Genomic DNA, 22,960 nt, shown 5'->3' on the forward strand with positions numbered 1-22,960 from the left:
AAGCCCTCTGCTAGTTTTACCAGTACCTCTCAGGTCAGGTGATGACATTAAAAGCAATACCAACCATTTTAATTTGGAAAGGTGGAAAACTAAATTAATTCCATGAGATAAAGGATGCCTAACAAAGGAGATGAAAAAACTGAATGATTCTTCCTGTCCAAAGAACTTACAGTATAAGATGACCATACACAAGTAAATCATACTGTTTTACCTGTATGAGAACAACTGATGAATTGCAACGCTCTTTGCAGGGAAGAAGTGGATTAAAATTAGAGCAAAATCTTCATGCTCATTAGCTACTTCTGTGGTGATGAAAGTAACAATAGCCCAATTGCTATAAGAGCTCTTTCTGAGGTTTTATTTTCCAACTATTTGGAAAATTTCTACTAATACTTTTCTATATGAGCAAAATAAATACGTTTAAGTCTCTCCTATTCTATTAATATCCACATTTGAGATTAACAAAGTTTTGCAATATTCATCTTTATTTTTAAGATACATATGTATATAAATTGTGAATTTAGCAGACCAACTTCAGAAAATTTTGCTGCCAACAACCCAGCCTAGTTCATTGCAACAGGAAACAAAAAGATAGAGCAAATAAATTACACTGTGAACAAAAGCAACTTCTGTTTCAATTGTTTTTTTCTTAATAACTGGAAGGGATCAACATGGTACACACTCATCTGACATGTCAGGGTCTTACAGAAAAAATTACTAGTAACTGGAATTCTTCCAGATACACCACTCATATATCCATGCTCATTATATGCTTATGTGCATAGGAAAAGCAAAGGACAAACTGTCCTATGAACTTTATTAGGGTCTGGTTTAAAGTAGTTGCACCTGATCTGCCTTTCTATGTAGCATATATACAAACACTGATTGCTTCTCAACTGCAGAGTGCAAAAGGTTTGTGAGCAGTTGGTTTGGTTGAGGGGTAACACCAGATACTAAATCCTCAAGTACGTTTTAACTGCACCAGTGGTCATAACTACTGTCAAGCATCCACTTGATTCTCCTTAACAAAGTGAGCCTGCACTGGTAGACAAACTAGGTAGGTACTGGCTTTGGGATATATGCCACAGTAGCAAATTTCCAGGAGAAACCAGAAACATCTAATGGGCCAACCTTGGTCACAGGAAAAACATGTTGAAATCTTCAGAAGTCCTAACAGATCCCCAAAACTTTTAAGTGTCTCCTTCCTTAAGTTAAAGCAAAATAGACTGACACCCCCAGAATTCCGCTGTGATTTAGCAAATTTGACCCATTAAAACAGATTCTTGTCATTTTCTGTTAATCTTAGGCAGTTCTCATCTCTACAGACTTTAACACACTGAACAGCATTATAATTGAAAGGACAGAATACTCTGACCGCAACTTACTGTGTATAGAAGATCCTCTGGAGTTACAGGACTGATGAATATGGTACGGAGACATCGTAGGCAAGCTTCTATAAACTTCAAATCTGGTGACAGTAATCCTATAAATAAAGAAAAAAACTAATTCAGTTTCATTATCTTTGCTTATTTGAATACTCAAACAACTACTAACAATTTATTATTCATTTACAATGAATGAAGAGTACCTTGCAATAAGGCTGGGATAATATGGCAGTCTAGTAGGGATTTGACATTATTCTCTGTACCCATTGCAAGGCTTCCCAAGACCACTGCACATTCTGTTCTCAGTTCTGTGCTGGAGCTTTCTTGCTGAAGCAAGTATAGCAACCTGAAAACAGAATTACTTTTAGAAGAAAATTCACATGGAACAGAACTTGCAAGTCAGGTAATAAGTAATATGAATCCTATAATACAATGAGGATAAGGTCCTTAATGGAAGGACAGAATCCAAACTTAGGAGTTAAGATGAGCATTTTTGTGTTAAGAGTATATTTTTACACCATATGTTCCTACACAAGTTTTAGTTGCTGTTGTGGTGCAAAGATACCTCACTGATTTTTCTAAAAATACAATGTCACTGTACCGATATCCAGGACAACATGTTTCAGGTTACCAGGAAGGTCCCAAATTTCAGTTAAAGGAAATGAGTCTGCTGTTTGACGTCAGCTGAAAAGGGAACCTCATACATCTTCCCTAGCACCTAGGGACTTGACTACCACTGCTGGGATGGCTGTTGCCTTTGGCAGTGACTTCTTCTGGGTCGCAGTTGCAAAGTAATTCCACCAGCAAGCACAAACACAGACACTGGGAGTGATGTGAGTTTTGAACACCAAGGAATTATCACATATGAACACAAGGAATGCACATCTTTGGGTTTCAAACACCATAGATACTTTAAAGCATCAAGACACCCAGGAGGTCTTTCAAATGCATTTTAGATGACACTGATAGTATCTGAATCACAGCAGAGGTCACCAAACACTTTCAGTTTAAATTTGAGTTATGAAAAGATGCAGAGAGCAACCAGATTCCTACCTCCTGTAGGCACAAAAGATAATCTATAGGATTGATAGTGTTTATCAACTTAAGATGAGAACCATTTAACTAAGTGTTCCCTCAATACAATTCTCAGCACAACTAGAACAGGCAAGATGACTTGGACATGGAGATATAGTTCCCTCTCTACATGCAAGATACACGGTTGCTTTTCTAGATATAATAATGCACAATTCTCTCATTTGAAGGGATCTCCTCTAAAAGCTTGCAAGATATTGAAGCCTTCTCTGAGAGAAGAGGGGCCAAAAGTCAGAATAATCCCACTGCTGAAGGAGAAAGGAGTAGCTACTCAAATTAACAGATGCCTGAAGAACCCCCCTTCCTGAATCAACAGCAAGTTAAAAGTTAGCCAGAACACAGCAGCTAAATGCATTTTAGGAACACAGGACAGGAAAGGGCCAATTAGGGGCAGTAACACAGAAGAATACTCTCAATACACATTTCACATGCTTGCCATTTACATAAGGCATAAATTGCTCCTTAAGTTTGTAACTTAAAATAAAAGGCCAACAGACAGAATTACAGCTTATTAAAGGAAGAGAAGTATGAGATCAAAGGTCTCTTCCATGCCTAGAAGCAGGACATCCATTATGGACAATTCCACCGCTGTCAGGAAGCAGATCACATAACAAGGCCTGGAGAACAACAAACCAATCCTCCAGTTTTCCCTCACAACTTTTTAATGAAAAACTAGCAGACTTGCAATCAGAAAAGGAAGCTGCCTTGCTGTAAATGCTGGTCAGACAGCAACCAGAAAGCCAAGGTACTCCAGCATCGCCCAAAGCACAAGCATACGCTTTGTCAAACGTAGCTGATCTAGTGGTGGAAAAAAGCTGTAAAACATCAATCCGTGCTCAGGAGATGAAAAGTAAAAAAAGGTAGATAAAATTCCTTCCTTCACACCAAGAAGAACGAGTAATGCAATTGAGCCCAGTAGCAGAGATACCTTTTCTCCTTTCCAGTTCTTTCACATCCAAACAACAAGATTGGCACAGATTCAGAATAGCACAGATTCCCAGAATCATTTCTGCTTTTGTAATCTTCTCTGTCCACAAATGTAACATAAAGACAAACAGGTCTCTTGTCACTATTGTTGTATCTGAAAGGTTACTTACTCCTCACATCTAGAAAGTTCTTTGAATTTCCTGTATAAATCTATTCCTAATTTGTATCCATTCAGTATGGCGCACACGTTATCCTTTATCGAATCCCTCTGGTGTCTTACAGGCAGCAGCTAGCAGCCACCTTTCTGAAGCACTCCGGTCCCAGGTGGCTCAGTGGGGCTGATCTGCTGTAAGCTTTTTGCTTCACTGCAGATGTCTCTTTAATATTGATGGAATGAAGTATGCAAAAAAAGGCTCAGGTTATCAGTTGTTCCACAAAGCATACCTCACTCATCACTTGGGCAAACTCAAAACAACTGTACCTATCCAACCAGCTTCTGGAAAAAGAACCAAAAAAAACCCTCAAAAAACCCTCAAATCAGTGAAACGTTTCTAAAGCTACAAATTCTGGTACTGTCCTCTTCAAAGTATTGGCTGAACTACGTTCAAGGTAAAGATGATTGCTGTTTCTGAAATGGTACAAAATAAGTAAAACATATAAGTAACGTTATGCAAAATTATAACAAAGAAAAGCATTTCATTTCCAATCCTAAAGAGACAGAATAACCTTGCACTGTGAGTACTTCTCCACTTCCCAGATCAGGTAAGAACTGACAGAAAACAGAAGGCTGCTTTGGTAAAATACAAACGCACTGAATAACCTTGGCTAAAATTCATCCCTGAAGAGATCTGAGGCTTTCGTTGAACACTACAGTACCATATGGCCACCGCAATCCCACTGACTGTTCTAACTTGGATATTCTCAAACCACAAAGAAAAAAACCCTCATTTCACAGGAATTGCCAGGAGCAGACCAGAAGATGAACAAACTCAGCTATGGTACCCATACACTTTGGAAACATGTTGCAGAATACCGGTTTTGAAAACTGCTATTTGTAACCACACTACCAGAAACAATGTACCCTGTGGGATAGGTGGCACTTTCCAACAAGTTTGACAAAATCAATTTCTTTTATTGGTATGGTTTAAAAAGCAAAGTGAAAGATTTGACTTCAAATCGCTGGGAATTTAGAGAACACACTGACAGCCAAGAGGAGAAATCAGCAACAGAGTATGAATACTCTTTCATCTCAGCACAGGGAGGGGAGAATAAAAAGCAAAGTCTGTTGCCAAAATGGTTCAGCTCCAGGTTTAAGTAGTTTACAAAAAAACATTTTACATTTTACAATTATTTTAAATGATTCAGCATATAATAATTTTATCAAGGATTAAGGCACTTCATTTGTCCTGTTGTCACGATGCTTTCGCAGTCTGCTCCTTCCTTCAAGTGCAGAAACATTAGAACTCTTCACTGTTGGAATCTCTAATACACAGCCAGCTCACTTACAGCCCATGCTGCATTAAGATACATTTCTGATGCAGCAACACAAAGCTGACTCCATTTAATTCAGCATGTATGGAACCAATGTGCTGTGAAGCAAACAAAACAACTTCCAAAATGAGAACTACAGACTCCATCCTCTCTAGCCCCACAGCCATACCTCAAGGCAAACATTTCTGCAGCGTGCTGTCAGCCGGGTTGGTTTTTATGCACTGAAGCAGGAGAGGCATAGCAGAGCACTGGGGCAAGGACAGCTGGCCAGCAGCAGCCCACCCCTCCTCTGGAGCAGGACATGAGCTTGCACGCTCACAGACCACTACTAAATTGGAGATAGGCTATGCTTTATTTTGTAATCATCCAAAGCAGTTTTATTACAGAAAAAACTACCTATCCTTAGACAAGAATATAAAAAACATCTTTTTGCTGATTATGTTCTAACACTGAGAAGCCATTGAACAAGACTGGTTGGACTGGATGATCTTAGAGGTCTTTTCCAACCTTGATGATTCTACAATTCTAAGACACAGTTGTCTGGGGAATACCAGGAGACTCCTCTGATGCAACTGCTGGTGAACATGCACCTAGATGCTAATAAGATAATGTCAGTAACTTTCTGGAGGTAGTGGGGGGTGGTAAAATAGCTTTCATAAAAGCTAGATCTCAATTTAAAAATGCAAATATATTTCCTTCTATTTTCTGTAACAAAGTCCTGTAAAAATGTACTGAGATGCATATCACATTGATAACATTCTGGGGTTTTTAAGGGCTTTGATAAATAAACTATTCCTTGTATCCAGAAACAATTAGTCATCTTCTAAAACATTTACTTTGGGGTGGTTTTTTTTTTTTCCTGAAAGAAGTTTCACAAAATCCAAAGGCACCCTAATTCTGAAGGCTGTTCACTTCCAAAGTAATTGCTGTTTTCCTTCCCATTAACAGTCCTCACTTGGAGCAGATGTTACAGCTATGTTAATCCAAAGGAGTGAAAATGAAACACACTGACTGTAATATATGGTCTGCATGTTTAAAATAGAAATTCTTAACTAAGCTTTATAATTATTAAAGATGAACATTTAAATTCAGATTTTTCATACACTAAGTTTTTGAAATACTAATAATATCCTTTTCCGTATCTTCAAAATATGCTTGGCTTTCATCTTCAGTTTTCCACAGAACTAGACAGCCACAGTGTATTTCCTGTTGCCTTTTTTTTTTTTTTAAAGAGCAAACTGACACAACGTAACATTGAAAATTACAAATTTAAATGACATCCTATTATCATAAGAAACATAATTCTGGATCAGTTTGTTGTTTCCAGGGTCTGGCACAAATTCAGCAAACATGTTTGCAATATATTGCTACCATATATTGAGATTAGAAGGATAAAGAGGTAGAAAAATTGCATGTTCATGTGGGGAGCAAAGGGAATGTTACAATTTGGATTTTGGAGATTAAAAAAAATTACTAGGGTACTTATCTCCAGCTACCAGTGCGGGTACAAGGCTCATTAGAAACAGCTGCAGAAGTAGCAGCATATCCCATAGAACATGGAGGATGCTGGAACAAGGCTCTGCCAGAACCATCACAATTCACTTCTGTAGAGCCTGACAGCTTCGGGAGATGCCAAAAGCACAGGAGATTCTGAAACAGCAAAAGGGGGTGAACGCTCTTGTCGACTCACTCTTCAGCCAGCAGTCCCTCAGTAAAGGTATCCAGGCAGCTGTAACTAAATGAGATAGGACAGGAAATTCATCCATAGAAATACTTCAATGAACTCCACGAACAATGATGCATAGAAACCTCAAATAAGGGCAGCTGGAAGCATGACCTATTTTGAACCACTGACGGGGATTCATCTAGGATAACCACGCAATACCCTACACATGAAGCAGAAAACTTTCAAAGAACGTAGCTGCTGAACAAATGGTGAGTATAACAGCTTAGCAAGGAAGACTTTCCTTTCTTTTGAAGCTTATTGAGATGGGTGCATTGCACTGGAGCTGCGCACTAAAAGACACTTGTGTGATTGGGACCTCACCAATGTGCTCTGACACAGACCTCACACAGCTGGCTACAAAGGTCAGAAATTTGCTCTCTCTGATATTCCATTCCATTTACAAGTTGTCACCAAAATCTCTGAAGTTCTTAAAATACCTGGGAGAGAGATGATGAAACTCAGTTGCTAGTACCTGACAGAACACTTCCAGCACATCGCTGAACCCCATTAGCGGGGAGGTAGATAAAGAGTTCAGGGCAACTGCTCAACTTATAGTACCTTGTCTCTCAAGATCTTATAATTCAAGTGACCATTTATCATCCGTAGACCATTTCTGGTGAATTATTACTTCAGTAATACAAACACTTAGCTGACATGGATTACAGAGAAAAATATTCTACTTTCACAGGGCTATGTATTATGATGCTGCAAGCAGTGGGTAAGTACACTCCAAAGAAGTTTTTCCTTTAGGAACAAGAAGCTTCCGCTTAAAGCTCCTCTAATTTCTTGTTCTTTTTAGATACCTTCACTTACATTATTATTATATGATTTTTTTTTCCTGTATAAATTATTTACTATCCATCCAAATTTATTTCTAACACCAGCTAAATCCAATGTTGGAAAACTGCAATACCTACTGAGTTGTATGAAGTCTAAACTAAATTATCCTTATACAAAATACATTTTTCCTTAAGGACTGGGTTTGAGTTCTTCTTACCCTAATAATCAATTTCATTTTAAATAACTCTTCCTACTTCACATTAAGGCAGTGCAGTGTGATTCACTTTTTTTATAACAGGAATTAAGCTATGTTGTCTCTCCATCTGTATTTTTAAATTCTTTGTTGTACATAAAATGGCTAAACCATATTCCCACTCCATTTGATATCATCCAGCCATCATTCAGAAAGAATGTCAAGAATAGGTTTTGAATACTATTACTGATACGATTTTCAGAGCTCCTTAGGAACAGTTTCCATGAGATAACATAAAGCTAATTTTGCATGATTTAAAAAAAAAACAAAACAAAAAACTGTAACATAAAATTCAAATCAAAAATCACAACTGAAAGGATGCCATTGGAAGTACAACTCATATTTATAATGTCCTTTTTGTTAATACAAAAGACACCTCAAAGAGAGACAACCTACAGCTTTTAAACAAAACCAGTTCTAATACAATCCTGCTGACCATGAATATTTGCTTTAACTCACACACACTCCACAGTATAGTAGTAGAACACCTTGCTCCACTCACACATCATCCTCACAGTGAGGGTTACTCCTCCTCACTGTCACTCATTCTCTTCTCCACCCCTTTTACCACTCTAGGGCGGGGGAGGCTTTACAAATACCAGCACCACAGATGAAGCTCCTTCACTCAAGCCACACAGGGCACTAGCTTTGGGCACAGATTCTCATCCAGTGGGGTACATGACACAGAAAGTGCCCACATGAAGTACAGCCAACTGCAGAATGAGCCATCAGCAAACAACTGTGCCCTCCCCTGGCAAGGATGTCTATGAAGTAATTAATGTGTATGACAGACCTAGTAATACCGTGTCCAAACACAGTGCCTGAGCTGTTGAAAGAAAGCTGGTAACATACCAGAGAACACAATCATTTCAACAGATGTGTCCAGCTGGTAGCTAGTACACATCTCATTAGCTCCTCCAGCAGAGGTCCTGCAGTTGATCTGAATGCCATACAACTCCTGCACTGTCAGCAGTCTATTAGTTAGGAAAGAGAACAGCAAGCGATCTTGACAGATCCTTTAGTCACCATCCTTGCCCCAAGACAGGATCAGCAACCCACTCTGCAGATACCAGAACCTTATTAACAACAAAAAAATCTCGTTCATGTTGCAACTTTAATTAGAAGCCTGAAAAAAATAAACCAATTGCTGCTGATTTGATAGCATTTGTCTGCTACCCTGGCCTTAGATTGCCTTGCTGAAGGCTAAGTTTGTTCTATGAAATAGTTTGACGTGTTTACCACCCAAAGTGAACTGAAGAAAAAGCAACATCAAACCTATACATGGCAACTCCTCATCCATTACTGCACTGTTACTCCTTTACTAAAATTTAATATTGGATCCATGGATCACTGCATACTTTGAAAGGTGATTTAGAGAACTTCTGCCTAAAACCATTTTGAGATACTACTGGGCGCAATTCTGCTGTGTCTAATCCTAAGCAGCCAGTAATTAAAGAAATCTTCATGACTACATGAACCAAGCACAAGATATATTTGCATTAATATATATTTCACACATAATTTCAGCACAAAGTTATGAGTTACGGAATTAAAGACTTTTACTGAAACCATATTCCTCACTCACAAAGGAGCACTACCTTATAGTAACCATTAATGGATTTAGAACTAAATACTCAGTCAAGTGTTAGAACATCCTGTCTATACAGGAGATGATCCTGTCAAGCAGATATTTGTATTCCTAGCTGAAGTGTGGCTCCCCTTTAAGAGAAGCATCATAGAAGAAAACAAAAGAACTCCTAGAACAAGTACTTAAATTCAAGGACAACCCCAAGCAAAAACTTCAATAGCCTTTGTTTTCCTTAACATCCTCTTCAGAGCAAACCATCAGGAAATGACCACAGGTCATTGTGACTTTGAAAGGTACAAAGAGAACACCATTTAATTGGTAGATTTGCCTCCCTTTTTAAAAGATGACACCAATAAGCAGTAAGCTCGTGAACAGAGGTGCCCACTGACCTACAAGGAAAGTGATTCTGCTATTCTTCCCCAGCATTTTTTTCCACATATGGAGAACTCTGAAGGACTTCAAAATTCTTTCCAATCAACTAGCAGTCTGATATGTTCAAGTAGGTATTACTCATACAAACTATTAGTATGCGGCCCAGTTTCAAACAAAAGATATTTTCTTGACTTTTCCAAACTTCGTATCCATCTGTTTTAATACGTAAACACACTGTTTTGTTTTGCACTAAGTGACACAATTGTGAAGAGGCTCTTTGGATCTAAATGATTTCTTCCGACCACATGAAAACTTCCCGATGGAACACTTACGGAAGCAGAGAAGAAACAATAAATGTTTAAACAAGAAGTTGAACCATGGGAAAAAGCAGCAGCAGAATTCTATCAACTCCTATGACATTACAGAAAAGAATCAACTTCCCTTGGGAGACTGCAATCCAACTGAGAAAAGAAAACCCACAGTTAACTTTGCAGAAGAGACTTACAGTAAAGAATTAAAGAATTACAGCTATGCTTACTGGGGTAAAGTTTGACCTTACAAACTGGAATTACAAGTTTCCTGTTCAGTTTCTTACAGTTTCAGTGGCCATTTGGTGAATTAAAAGACACATAAAAAAGACAAATTCCCACCACCTTGTTAGAGAAAACAGTTCTCCAATACAAATGGTCTGTTATCTATTTAAGTCCGTCTGCAACACCCTGAGGAAACTCTACAGCCTTCAGAAAGGCACTCACAGGTGGATGATGCCACAAGATTTTGCCCATAAGAGTTCCCTTTTCCTCACAAAATCCCATTCAACTTATATTCTTCTCTGCACACCTAGTCTGAAAAGCTTTGGCACTGGAATTCCTGTCATTGAGGGAAAACTTGTACTGAAGTCAAAGCAGACATGATCATTTACCTTTTAAGATTTTCCAAACACAGTCCTTTCTTTGCATTAGTAGGTTAACCATGTAATTTACTTGGAAAGCCAGAAGGTATTAACAGAAAAAAAGTTCTGTATTTTCATTATTGGGCACAGAACAAGTATAAAGAAGAAGTACAATAACAGCAAGAACATAAAAGTCCTATGAAATTTAAGAAAAAGCAGATTCTAGGTTTACAAGTCGGAGAGCCTCTGTTTTTAAATTGGAAGCAAAAGAGTAAATAATAGTCAGAAGAATCCCTTGCGTCTCTTGCAGGAAAAAAAGTATTCTTTAAAGTTCGTGTACATTTCGTGAAATGCCCACTTCAATCTTCACATGTCATGGAAAGTCTTCTCTTCTGCTCATTTTCAATCAAAGCTGAAGATAATCCAGCAGGTTTTGGAGAGCGGGTTTCCCCACAACTAACCCCTAGGGAATTAAAGGGCTAGCCTTGACACAAAACTTAATCTGTACATGAAGATATTCCCTGAGAAAAAAAAAAAAAAAGCCAAGCAAGAAGAAGCTGCCTCAAGTATGACAGTTGGGGACCAAGTTGCCATTTAAGCAGAAGGATCACAGGTAAGCTCCCACACTGCTAGCACAAGTAATGCAACGTTCAGAGCTTTCCTTCTCCATTGCTGCAAGTTGTAGCTGAAAGCAAGCTGGAGGAGAAGAGGTGTGAAATGAAAGCCTTAGTGAGCAATTCAGTAGCTGCAGTTATCTGTTACATTTGTACTATTGAAATCAGGGTCCGGAAAACATTAACATCAGCTGAAGGAGTAATCCAGCACGAACAAAGCTTTTAAATCCTTTGGAGCAAGTGGAGAACAGAATCAAATTATCTCAATGTTTATTTTACCATTTTAAATTACACTTGTAACAACCTTACACATTTTAATCTGTGAACTCACCAGACAATTGGCTGAAGAACAGGATTAAGATACAACCACTTTCATCCATCATTAATATAATCAACATTGAAAAAAAATATATATTTCATTCCTAAAATGATAATGTTTGATAAAAAAATAAAAATCACCAAAACTACTTTAAGGAACTTTGTGAAATTCTAAATTAAAAGCACTACTCAACAGCCTGTGCCGTAATACATGAAAATAACACACATTTCAAGTCTCTCAGTTACATTAAAATAACTGTGCAGTCAGCTACAATCACAATTAAAACAAAAAGGTGCCTGTGATCTAAGGATCAGTATTCCAGACCTGCTGTGAATCAGTGAAAAGGAGAGTAGCAAAGGACATACCTTGGAACTGCTCCCAAAACAATCAAGTTGGCTTTTTGTTTGTTGTTTCCAATTACAGCATTTTTCATATCTCTGTAAATCCAGAAAGAAAAACAAACCCTGGTAAATTATGCTGAGGTACTGAGGGCTTAATCTATAGAATTTACTATTTCCATGAAGGCTTATCAAATACTCTTTCACATCTCCATGCTGCACCTGCAGGACTGCGCTTAAGGGCGCACTTTCCACAGCCCACAGATAAATACCCCTGAACTCCAGGATTCCATTTCGTCCCAGCTTATGCAAGCAAGCAAAATCCCACACCATCTCACATGCATAGCAAACATGAAGAAGTTCTCATTACTGAGCTAAATTAGATAGACTGGTTCTTTGTGCCCATACATTTGTTAGACTCCCTAAAAACAAAAACAACAAAAAACACACATCCGTATCTCAAAATCCAGGGAACAAAGTTGGAACAAAACCGATTTCCTGTCTGAGCATCAGCATAAGGTTAACTACAATACAGGTATTTGTACCGTGGTAAAGGAACAAGGAGAGCATTTTGGAAAGTGAACACTGGTTCTGCACATTAACAAGTCCTACAAAAATGTGTAGTATGCAACCTTAACGTTCAGAAAATTGTTACTAAAAATTGTATGCTAAAAAACACCATCATCTTTTTAAGTATTTTTCCCCCTAAATACAAATACATTGAACATATACGAACATCCAGAGAATGTGAAAGAAAGCTAGGGCACAATGACTGGTTTCAGGAAATCGAGATTACACATTTCTAGGAAAACTTCCAGCTGTATGGACTTTTATAAAACTGGGGGGGGGGGGGGGGAGGGGGACAGTTCAAATTAAGATAATTCTTCACTATCAAATCACAAAGTTGCTAAAACAATAAATATTGACTAACTATGCACATAATTCATTCAAATAATTTGTGAACTTCAGTGGTTGCTTTAGTCTGTGCCTGCGAAGATCATGGAACAGATCCTCCTGGAAACTATGTTAAGGCACATGCAAGATGAGGAGCTAATCCAGCACAGCAAGCAAAGCTTCAGCAAAGGCAGATCGAGCCTGACCAATCTGGTGGCCTTCAACAATGGAGCGATGGCTTCATTAGACAAGGGAAGAACAACTGATGTAATCTACCCGGATTTCTGCAAGGCCTTTGATAGAATGCCACATCACATTCTTCTCTCAGAATTGAAAAGATACGAATTTGAAGGCTGGACTGTTTGATGAATAAAGTACTGGTTGTATGGTTGCAGTCAGAGGACAGGTCAGCAGCTCTATGTCCAGGTGCAGACCGGTGACGAGCGGTGTCCCCCAGGGGTCTGTCCTCGGACCAGTGCTCTTCAGCATCTTTCTCAATGACAGAGACAGTGAGATTGAGTACATCCTCACAAGTTTGCAGATGACACCAAGCTGAGTGGTGCAGCTGATAAAATGGAAGGAAGGGATTGCATCCAAAGAGACCTGGACAGGCTTGAAAAGTGGGCCCACGTGAACCTAGCAAGATTCAACAAGGTGAAGTGGAAAGTATTGCACTTAGGTTGGGGCAATCCGATACACCTACAGATATGTCTACAGATTAGGAGAAGAACTGATTGAGAGCAGCCCTGCTGAGGAGGACTTGAGAGTCTTGGTGGAAAAAAAGCTGGACATGAGCCAGCAGCGTGCTCTTGCAGACTGGAAGGCCAACAGTACCCTGGGCTGCATCAGAGGGGTGACAGCAGGGAGAGGGAGGGGATTGTCCCTCCATGCTCTGCTCTCATGAGACCCCACCTGCAGGATCGCATCCAGGCCTGGGGCCCCCAGCACAAGAGAGACATGGAGCTGTTGGTGTGGGTCAGAGGAGGGTGAGGAAGATGTTCCGAAGGCTGGAGGACCTCTTCTAGGAAGAAAGGTTGAGAAGTTTGGGTTTGTTTAGCTTCGAGAAGCAAAAGTTCCAGAGAGAGCTCATTGCAGCCTTTCAGTACTTAAAAGGGAGGGAGCTTACAAACAGGAGAGAGACCAACTTTTTACATGTTCCAACTGTAATAAGACAAGGGGGAATGGTTTTAAACAAAAAGGGGGGAGATTCAGATTAGATGTTAAGTGTAAAGGGTGGTGAGGCAGTGGCACAGGATGCTCAGAGATGCTGTGGATGCCCCATCCCTAAAGGTCTTCAAGGCAAGGTTTGATGCGGCCTTGGGCAACCTGCTCTAGTGGGTAGCAACTATGCCACAGCAGTGGGGTTGAAACTAGATAATCTTTAAGGTCCCTTCCAACCCAACCCACTCTGTGATTCTATGATTGCTGCTCTATATGACTTTCACTTGCTGTCTGCAAATTTCAAGAGATTTAGGGTAGCACAGTTATTGCTGAAGACCCACCTTGTTTTGCATGACAATACCATTAACAGTTCTTACAGACTAAACTTCCACCACAAGAAGGAGCTGACCCAAGTGTCCTACTCAATTCATTTGTTCTAAAAAACTTCATGAAGGGAGGCAACATTTGGACAGGTGTAAACAGACTCTTTATAAACTTCAATTAGTGAAAGGTAATTGACAGTTCTTCCTGAAGTTATTTCTCCACCTGACTCATTCTCCTGTTGCATCCAATTACATTGCCACAGAATAAAGCTATAGGAATTAGAAACAAATGAAAGCATGGTAAATTCTCAAGTTTGGCTAAAGATTCTGGAGCCCCAACAAGGAAGCAGCACTAAAAGCAGACTCCAAAGGGCAGACCATTGTAACTCCTAAAACAAGAAGAGGCAGGGAGACACTGGACTTGTCAAGTGAAACATTATTTACAAGTCTTCTTACAGCTCACAGTTTTACAAAGCTAAGTATCACCAGAGAATGTTGGACTACTCTGATACATCTTGTGTAAGTTTGGTGAATTTGTATCTCATGACAGGACATTGAGAGGAAATGGCAAAATCAGACGACTGGCAAAGCTGGAAATCCCCCCAGAACTAAGGAATGGACTCAAAGGCTCCACTGAAGTCAAACTGTACTCCAGTGGTTCCCATGCTAAAGGTTTGGTACAAAGTGTCTAAAAATATTTAGAAATAACTAAAAGAATAAGAGTTGTAAAGAGTTACAAAACAACTGCAGAAGCAATCCTGTGGATGTTTGAAGGGAATTTCAATCGCAGACCAGATGAGCTATGTCCAGGAACTAAGCTGCTTGGGCCACACTAGGCCTACCTACCTTGCAATCACTACTCAGCTCGTGAAGTCATCAGAAAGATTAGCTGCATCATGTCACACGTTCACGAGAAGCAAAAGAAAAAGCACTTGCCAAGCACTCTGAAGAATCCTGAAGACAAGATGCATTGAATTGCCAAGCAATCTGTTTCCGGTGACATTTTAATGCCCTGCTCAGATGATCGTACGCATTATTTTAAACATCAGAAGACCTTTTTGTGCCACTTGTACCAACTTCACAACAGAACAGCTTGCTAACTCCATATTCATTTATTATATATTCAAGTATATTATTACATATTCAAGTATTACCTATGAGAATTTGATTTTGGGTCCCTTTAAGAAGTGGCATGAAGACAGCTAAGTTCTATAATTTAGAGGTTTAACGAGGTCACAGTCCCAACATGTACACAATTAAGATGAGTTTCTCCATCACAGTTCATAATGTTCCTCAGAAAGGTCATGATGGGTAGACAAGAAACTGAGACATTTGTCTGAGACGTAAGACAAATCCAACACAAGTTCAAGCAGTTCCAACTTGTAATTAAATGAAATACCTTTAAACTCATAACCAGATCTAAAACTGTCACACACAGGGCTTGGAAAAGATCAGCATGTTTGCATGCATTATGTCTTGGTACTCCCAAGTTATGTGTCTCTTTGAATTTGCCACTAATAGAAATGAGTCTAGTTATATAGAAAAAAAAAATCAGGAAGATATGGAAACCAAAAATATTCCTATAATTCTGTAATCCAAAGTTGAACAGTAGAATTTTATTAGGTTCATTATGAAAAATAACTGCACAATTTCATTTTATGTTTCATAGAAATTTTCCCAATCAGGAACTACTATCTGTAGTAAGTAAAGAAGTGCTGTGTGTTATCTTGGTCTTTGAGGTCCTTGGTGAATCATGCAACTTGAAGCACCTGAGAATACTCCCTTACTTGAAAACACCATCTCCAACAAGTTTGAACTTGACTGACTTCAGATCCGAGAAGATATGAGATTCATTCAAGACAAAAGAGTAATGAAGATCTTAACCTTCAAAGAGAGGTAGCTAAGAAACCTCAGAAACGTGCAGTCTGAAACTGGATATCCATTTTACTTTCAAATATCGTGCACGCTGCTCCCACTTTTTACTATGAAAAGGTCCTCGAAATGAGAAGGAAGGAAAGAGCAGCAAAAACAATTACAAATAGAAGAGAATTTCAAAAGAACTAGCCTGTGGTGACTCTGGGCATGACCTGTGTGATCACCACAATCCAGAAGAGGAAAACACACAAGCTTCCCAATAATAACTTCCAAATTCCCAGGTATTTTACCAGCGTGGGGCCAGGCAGCAGTAGAGCGCGAACAGCTTCAGAAGAAAAACATTGATCTTACACACATATATTCTTAAGTCTCCATTCCTCAGAAAGGTAGCTCTCCAACCCAAACCATTCTATGATTCTACACAGAAAAAAAGAAAACCAAACCACGAAGTTTCCATATGAAAGAAGTTGTGAGATACTTTTAAGGTGGGGTTTTGAATGTTTTTATTATTATTATTCTGTGTATCAAAATCTTACATTTTACATTCAAACTCATTTAATGAAATAATTTGAATTACAATTAATTTTAATGCATGATACACAATATATATGCCTACTTCACTGTAATGAAAAAAATATTTATGAGAAAAAGAGTCAAGAAGGATATGTAGACTGCCAAAAAATGTAAAGATGTCCTAACCAACCTCTTGTAAATATTTCTTCCTTAACTGCTAAATCAGCTTTCTCCATCTCTTTCTGCTTTTTAAATCAATAAGAATACAGTTTCATCAATTCAATCCTGTGACAATTCACTTGGAAGTTATAAAACTATGTAGAAACTGAAAAAACAGAAATACTTACTTTCTGCTTCCAAACTGTTGAAAAGGGAAACAAAAATTACCAGGTGAGGTTTATCAACTCTAATAATCTTTTGGAACATAGCAACGCAGAAATAATCTGTTCAATTAATCTGCTACAAATAGCATTTTTAGGATGCAGTGTATGCTAGTTTTGTGGGTGCACCAGCATAGAATGATTGTCTACAGTATTTCAGAAGTATATAAAAAATAATTTCCATCCAAACGCAGTTGGACAAAAGTTACAAAATGAACTGATTAGCCAGTGTTATACGAATGTGATTTTGTTCTGATTCTTAAAGCCAGATATAACCCATTTCAGGCAAGTGAAGTAGTAATAAATACTATAAAACACGTGAGTACCGAGAAAATTAGCATTCTAGTTCAACATGTTCGTGGAGCTTACTCTACATTTGGGACTCCTCCAACAAAGACACCAGAGGTGCTGTGTAACCAGAGTGCAGTTCTCTGAACTGGAGTGAGTTCACCTCCCAGCTGAGAAAAAACAGACCTCTAAAGCATTGCTATCAAGCCTCGATAGCAGCATCTCTTCTCCAGAAGAGATCATATGAAAGCAATATGGGTACACCAATCCTCAGTGAGATTTTTTTAGCCACATTTTTGAATACAGTTAATCAAGCACAAACAGAAGTAGGTTTTAAAATGTTATAAGAAGTCCTGGAAATCACCTTTCAGTAGTGAAACACCACATAGCTTGGAGCAGCCTAGAGCGCATTGGTGAGGAAGAGGCAAAAGGAACGACAGAGGAGAGAACAAAATGAACAATCTCTGTATTTTCTCATCTCGTGAATTCTGAAAACAGAGTAGGTAACCATATTTAAGATGTTCCCACACAGAGAAGAATATTCAACATGAGCTGAACAATCACAGAAGGAAAAACAGTCCAAGAAACTTTAAGCCAGCATATTCAGTTCTAACATAGAATAATTACAAAAGATTTTTAAGAGGTTTAAGTATACAGGAGAAGCATCCAACACAATGTGTTGCAAGACCAGAACATTTATCTACCAAAACTAGAGCATTAGGACGAAGCAGGACATCTGTCTGGCAAGGTCTTCAAAAACCCAAAATGTAAATACCTAAAAGGCTGGAATATTACAAGGAGATACCTAAATTAAAAACTTCCTGCTGAAAGCTCAGGAGAGTTTCTAAGTTTCAGTGTCACAGAAGCAAAACCTGACATGGCTGGACCTGAGTTGGAAACTCACTGTCAGGCTAAGGTTTTGACAACTCCACTTTCTCCAGCTTTCACCTCATCTTCCTTTTCCCTTCTTCCTCCTCTCCCATTTCAATGATCAGATGCAAAATAATCAACAGAAGTTAATTCCCAATTTTACATGCTAAAATGCCCCAAATTATTTCCCCAATTAACATCTACAGTGGATAGTATACAGCTTGGATATCTGCTAAATATCCATTAAAGTATTAAAAACTCCTGCCAACTCCCGCATACCACAGAAATTGGAAATCAGCTTATTTTTGAAGGTAAGGATCAAGTTGAGAAGAGAAACTTCAATCTTTCTAATCTCAATTGAAAAAAAAAAAGATAATTTTACAGAAAAGAACAATATAGCACATAAGGACACTTATTGTTACTCAACTTCTTTGTGTTTTAACACTTAGAAACTGTTACACAATTAACACGGTGCAAACTAAACTACCCAAGGAAACCCCAAATCTGTGGTTGTTCCCAGTCTTAGTTACGTACTGTCAGACACTGCGTAAAATGAGAATGTTGTAACACGTGACTACAGTTACAGCCATCACTTCATCTGCCTTCTCCACATCACATCACAGAAACCCTTGAACTCCTATCTAAAGTATCCCATTTGGAGAGACAACTTACCTTGTCATGTTTTCCTGCCAAGGAAACACAAAAAGGGGAGCTGTTTCAATGACCCACATCTATCATTAGAAATATCCATACCTTACTCCTACTCTGAACCTATCTCCTTTTCCAGCACTTGCTGCCTTTGTGAATGACTGAAGAGTCTCCTCATCCAATTTTTGCTTCCAATAGAGGAGCCTAAACCAGTCAACTCACCAGTCCGATACAAAAGGCTAGAATCATTTGAGCACCTTTGATTGGTTTCAACTTACCTTCCTTTCAGATCTCTAGGTTCACTGACAAACCAGGAGATGCTACTTTTCCCACCTCTCAAGTATGTTTTCTTGCCTCACCCTTTGTGCTGGCTCTGGCAACTGTGCTCCTAGTTGGATGAGAACACTAATCAATTGAAAAACTGCCTACTCAACCTTGAGAATGACACATCTCAAATTTCATATGCTTGAGGTCAGCAGCAGTTGAGAGCTTAGCCAGCTTTTTTAGATAAACTTTTTAAACAGAACAAAAACCACAGAAGTGACAAGCAGTGTTCTGTATCATTTCAGTGTAAGCATTTCAGTTTCAGAACACATCTCCACTACTTACACTAGGTTGCAACTGTAAAGAATTATCTGAAAAGGCATGGGGAAAAACAGTTGCACTTGAACAAGGACTCCTGGAAACAGATCTATTCTGTGATGGAGCAACCAAGACCAGTAAAATACTCTCTAAACAGCTCTTCTGCAGCTGCAACACCATACGAGAAGCACTGCTGTTGCTTCAAACAAATGAACCAAACCACCAAACACATATAGTCACTCTGTTCCTTCTCCCATTTTAAAACCACCATTCATTATCAAAATAATTTTGTCTGTCACAAGTCATTCACACAGAGAAATCTTAAGATTCATTCAGTGCAGGAGAATACCTTAAAATGCTCTTCAAGCCCCTGCTTATCATCCCCATCAGGCCAGCAATCACCAAAAGATCAACAAAATCTCTTCATTAGACATGGTTACTATTCATTAGATAGTAACTTCAAATCTTTCCTGCATTGAAGTATAGCCTCAATTTTTAGCTCCAAACATCCATCAGCTGACTGAGTGTACCGGCCTCCATATGCATTAGGCATGACTTCATTTCTTTTTTCAAAGGAGCAACAGTAAGTACTCACTAAAACAAAACACATTTATAATTCACCAAATCTCAAACTCTCCCATTCCACGTTTGGAGAAACATTACTGGATGTTTCAGACAACACATGTTGGAAGCATGTTCGTAATTTTACCAGCTAGACCTCCTGCTACCCTTCCATTCCCAACAAAGGAAAAAAATAAGTCCTGATACATTTCAATTATTGGGTGAGCACTAGCAGAACAGAATACATACAAAAACCATTTTAATCAGCTGCTAGGCAAGTACATGTAAGTGGAGTTCTATCCTTTGAATGTTGCTAGAAACGTCAACCTTTAACAAGGAGATAATCTGAAAGAACATAGTTCTGCGCTGCAAACTAAAAATGAGCTTGTTTTGAAAGGAGAGGAAACTATTTCTAATGCTGACTCTGATCACTTCAAACCACAACCTTAGTACAAAAATCAAATACTAAATATTAAGTATCACAAACTCGGTAGCATTGCTGATCTTATGGCACATGTTCCTCTCAAGCCCACCTTACAGCTGACCCTTAACTCCCCCTACGCACCCAAAGGGCACTATATGACTATTTCTCCCTCCTCTGCCTATTTCTCTCCCTTACAACCACCCCTCCTCTGCAGTAGTCTAACAGATTAGTAACAAATTAAAATCTGAATGTCCTAAATATTCAACTACTATGCTGAGCCTACAGTTCACCACTCGGACCTCAAGACTTTTGTGAACAATACTCAAGTACCTCCTACTCTCCAGCTACATCAGCTAGTCTGATGAAAGATGCCTCTCCCCTTACTCTGCTTACAGCCTGCGATCATCACTGCAACAGTATTACACCTCAGAAGTTGGCATCTAGCGTGCAGTTTTGGAGAAGAGGAGTTCCATGCCCCGCCTGACAGCAGCACTGAAACAGACTCATTAATCATCAGTGCTCACTCCCAGGCTCTGAGTAGCAAGGTTTGAAACACTGAACAACCCTCTTAGTCTGACTACTTCTAGCCAAATGTAATAGGCATGCTTAATTTCCTACAATTTAGCCCACCTCTAGGGTTTAGGCCAGAAGTTACATAATTTATTAGAAAACATCAGTACTGTGCATTTGTACCTTTTGTTGTAATAAAAGGCAAGTGCAAACGGGCAAAAAAAATTCTAAGATATAAGTCTTTATTATTGCTTCATTTTTTCCCTACATATCTACATTATCTTTCCACCCAACTCTACAAAAGCTATTACATTGAAAAGCACTCTTCCCAGAACACTACTTCATTCCCAAACAACATTTGAGGTGCTTTCACTTTCAGCCTCTGCCACTCTGAAAAACTTGCATACCTACTAACATTCCTTAGCTCACCTCCTGGGGGGTGGGGGGGGGGGAAATTAAACTGGAGCACTGCTCCCAGCTCCCTCTCACTCTCACCTAAACCTTCTCAAACTTCCCCTCCAGATTCCACAACCTAAAGAACGAGCCTCCCATTTCCAAGCCATGGAGAGCCTATCCTGCAGCTCAAGAACCACAATACCAGAAGAGCGAGGAGCCTCTTCTCTCAGCACATGAACAACACTGAACAAAAACACTTTAAGAATTACATAACTTGTAGATGAAAGTCCTGACCTGAAGAATTACACCTGAAAGTCACACTGCATTTGAAAGAATATCTGCTTATCACAGAGTACCACACCAAGTAGACCAACCGACTGGACTGAAAATGTACAGAGGCAAAGCATAACAGGAACAACGCTCTAAAGAACTCATCTGCTCCCACAGAGTCCTTCAGGTGAAAACTGAGGCAAAGAAATATGCAAAGAACAAAACATGACTCCTGCAGAGTCCAGAATTGCCCACCGAGAGTGGCAAACATGACTGTGTATATTTTGGATGCACGATGTTTAAACAAGCACTGTTCATCCTTCAATATGACAGGATGGTAAGAACGAGAGGCACCACTAGGCTCTTGGCACCTGGCTGATGGGGTTCCTGGTGTTCCATTGGAGATGGAATTCCTTCTCTTCCCACTCCATGATGCTGCCACTTACGTTTCACACAGCTTTCCCCGCAGGCATGTGTGACTATTTTACAGTCACCCAATCATGCCTGGAAATTTTTTTCAAATCCAAGAATAAATAAATGAAAAAAATGCCCATAATAAACACAGCTTGAGGTGTTCCAAATAATTTCAAAGCAACTGCCCAGGAGAGACGCTAGATAGGTTCCACAGAGCAGTGTTACTACTTAAAACAGAAGCTCTTCTTTTCCTGGTCTGTGACTGCCTTCTGGTATCTTCTATCTGAAGAAGGCAGAAACATCCTCAGTCAAATGCAAGTACCAGTCCATTGCCCCTTAGACAAGCTTTTAATACATACCTAGTTTTCCATACAGAACCTGCATGAAGATAAGCCCAATTACATCTTGGCTGTACAAAAATGTCATTTTCACAGTCTTCAAAACACCAAGCATAACAACTAACCACCATGACACTATCTGTAGGTGTAAAAGCCTGTAGGGACCCTAAAACATAACTGTCAGATCCAACGTGGTCCTCAAGCTCTGATCCATAAGCCAACCACTGCACTTTCTGTATCAAAAACACATTCTCAGACACTCAAAATCATACTATGTGGGAAACGTATATATAACAAGTTAAATATACTGCATAGATTTATAGCACTATTCCCATCAGGGCACTGTACGTGCTATCTGGGAAAAAGGAAGATACTGTAAACACACACCTTGACAGTGATTCTTCAGTACCCAGCACTATTTCTATAGGATGGTTCTTTCATTTTCCTGAGAAGTAAAACGTTCATACAAGTTTGGAAAACACTTGTCTGTTAATTCCAGCTGCCTGGATTAAGTACATCCAAAAAGGATTGACACGGCAGTAACACAGGAATTCTAGGCACACCATGATAATGACTATTTACAAGCCTTACATGATGACACCCTATGACTGCTAGGGGGAACAGCCTGATGAGAAACAGTTGGGACCCTGAGTAAGCCAGATTTCTCAGAAAGAATGCTCCTTTCAAAATCAGCCTTTGAGATGGAATTTACATCACTCTCTAAAGTGACAGATTG

General features: G+C 39.1%; 1 protein-coding gene across 3 annotated transcripts in view; it reads right to left on the reverse strand.

Moving 5' to 3' along the window:
• The window catches only part of ARMC8 (armadillo repeat containing 8), a 62,528-nt gene that overhangs the window by 33,139 nt on the left and 6,429 nt on the right, over positions 1–22,960 (reverse strand). For 2 of the 3 annotated variants that reach the window (XM_021395151.1, XM_021395152.1), the window contains exons 3-5: positions 11,805–11,876; positions 1,589–1,731; positions 1,386–1,483 (exon numbers count right to left, since the gene is read on the reverse strand). In XM_021395151.1, coding sequence (XP_021250826.1) covers positions 1,386–1,483; positions 1,589–1,731; positions 11,805–11,876 — 313 coding nt within the window. The remainder of the gene's footprint in view (positions 1–1,385; positions 1,484–1,588; positions 1,732–11,804; positions 11,877–22,960) is intronic. The other variant, XM_021395153.1, reaches the window with a different exon arrangement.

This window comes from Numida meleagris, chromosome 4 (genome assembly GCF_002078875.1).
Source record: "Numida meleagris isolate 19003 breed g44 Domestic line chromosome 4, NumMel1.0, whole genome shotgun sequence".
NCBI classification, from domain to species: domain Eukaryota; kingdom Metazoa; phylum Chordata; class Aves; order Galliformes; family Numididae; genus Numida; species Numida meleagris.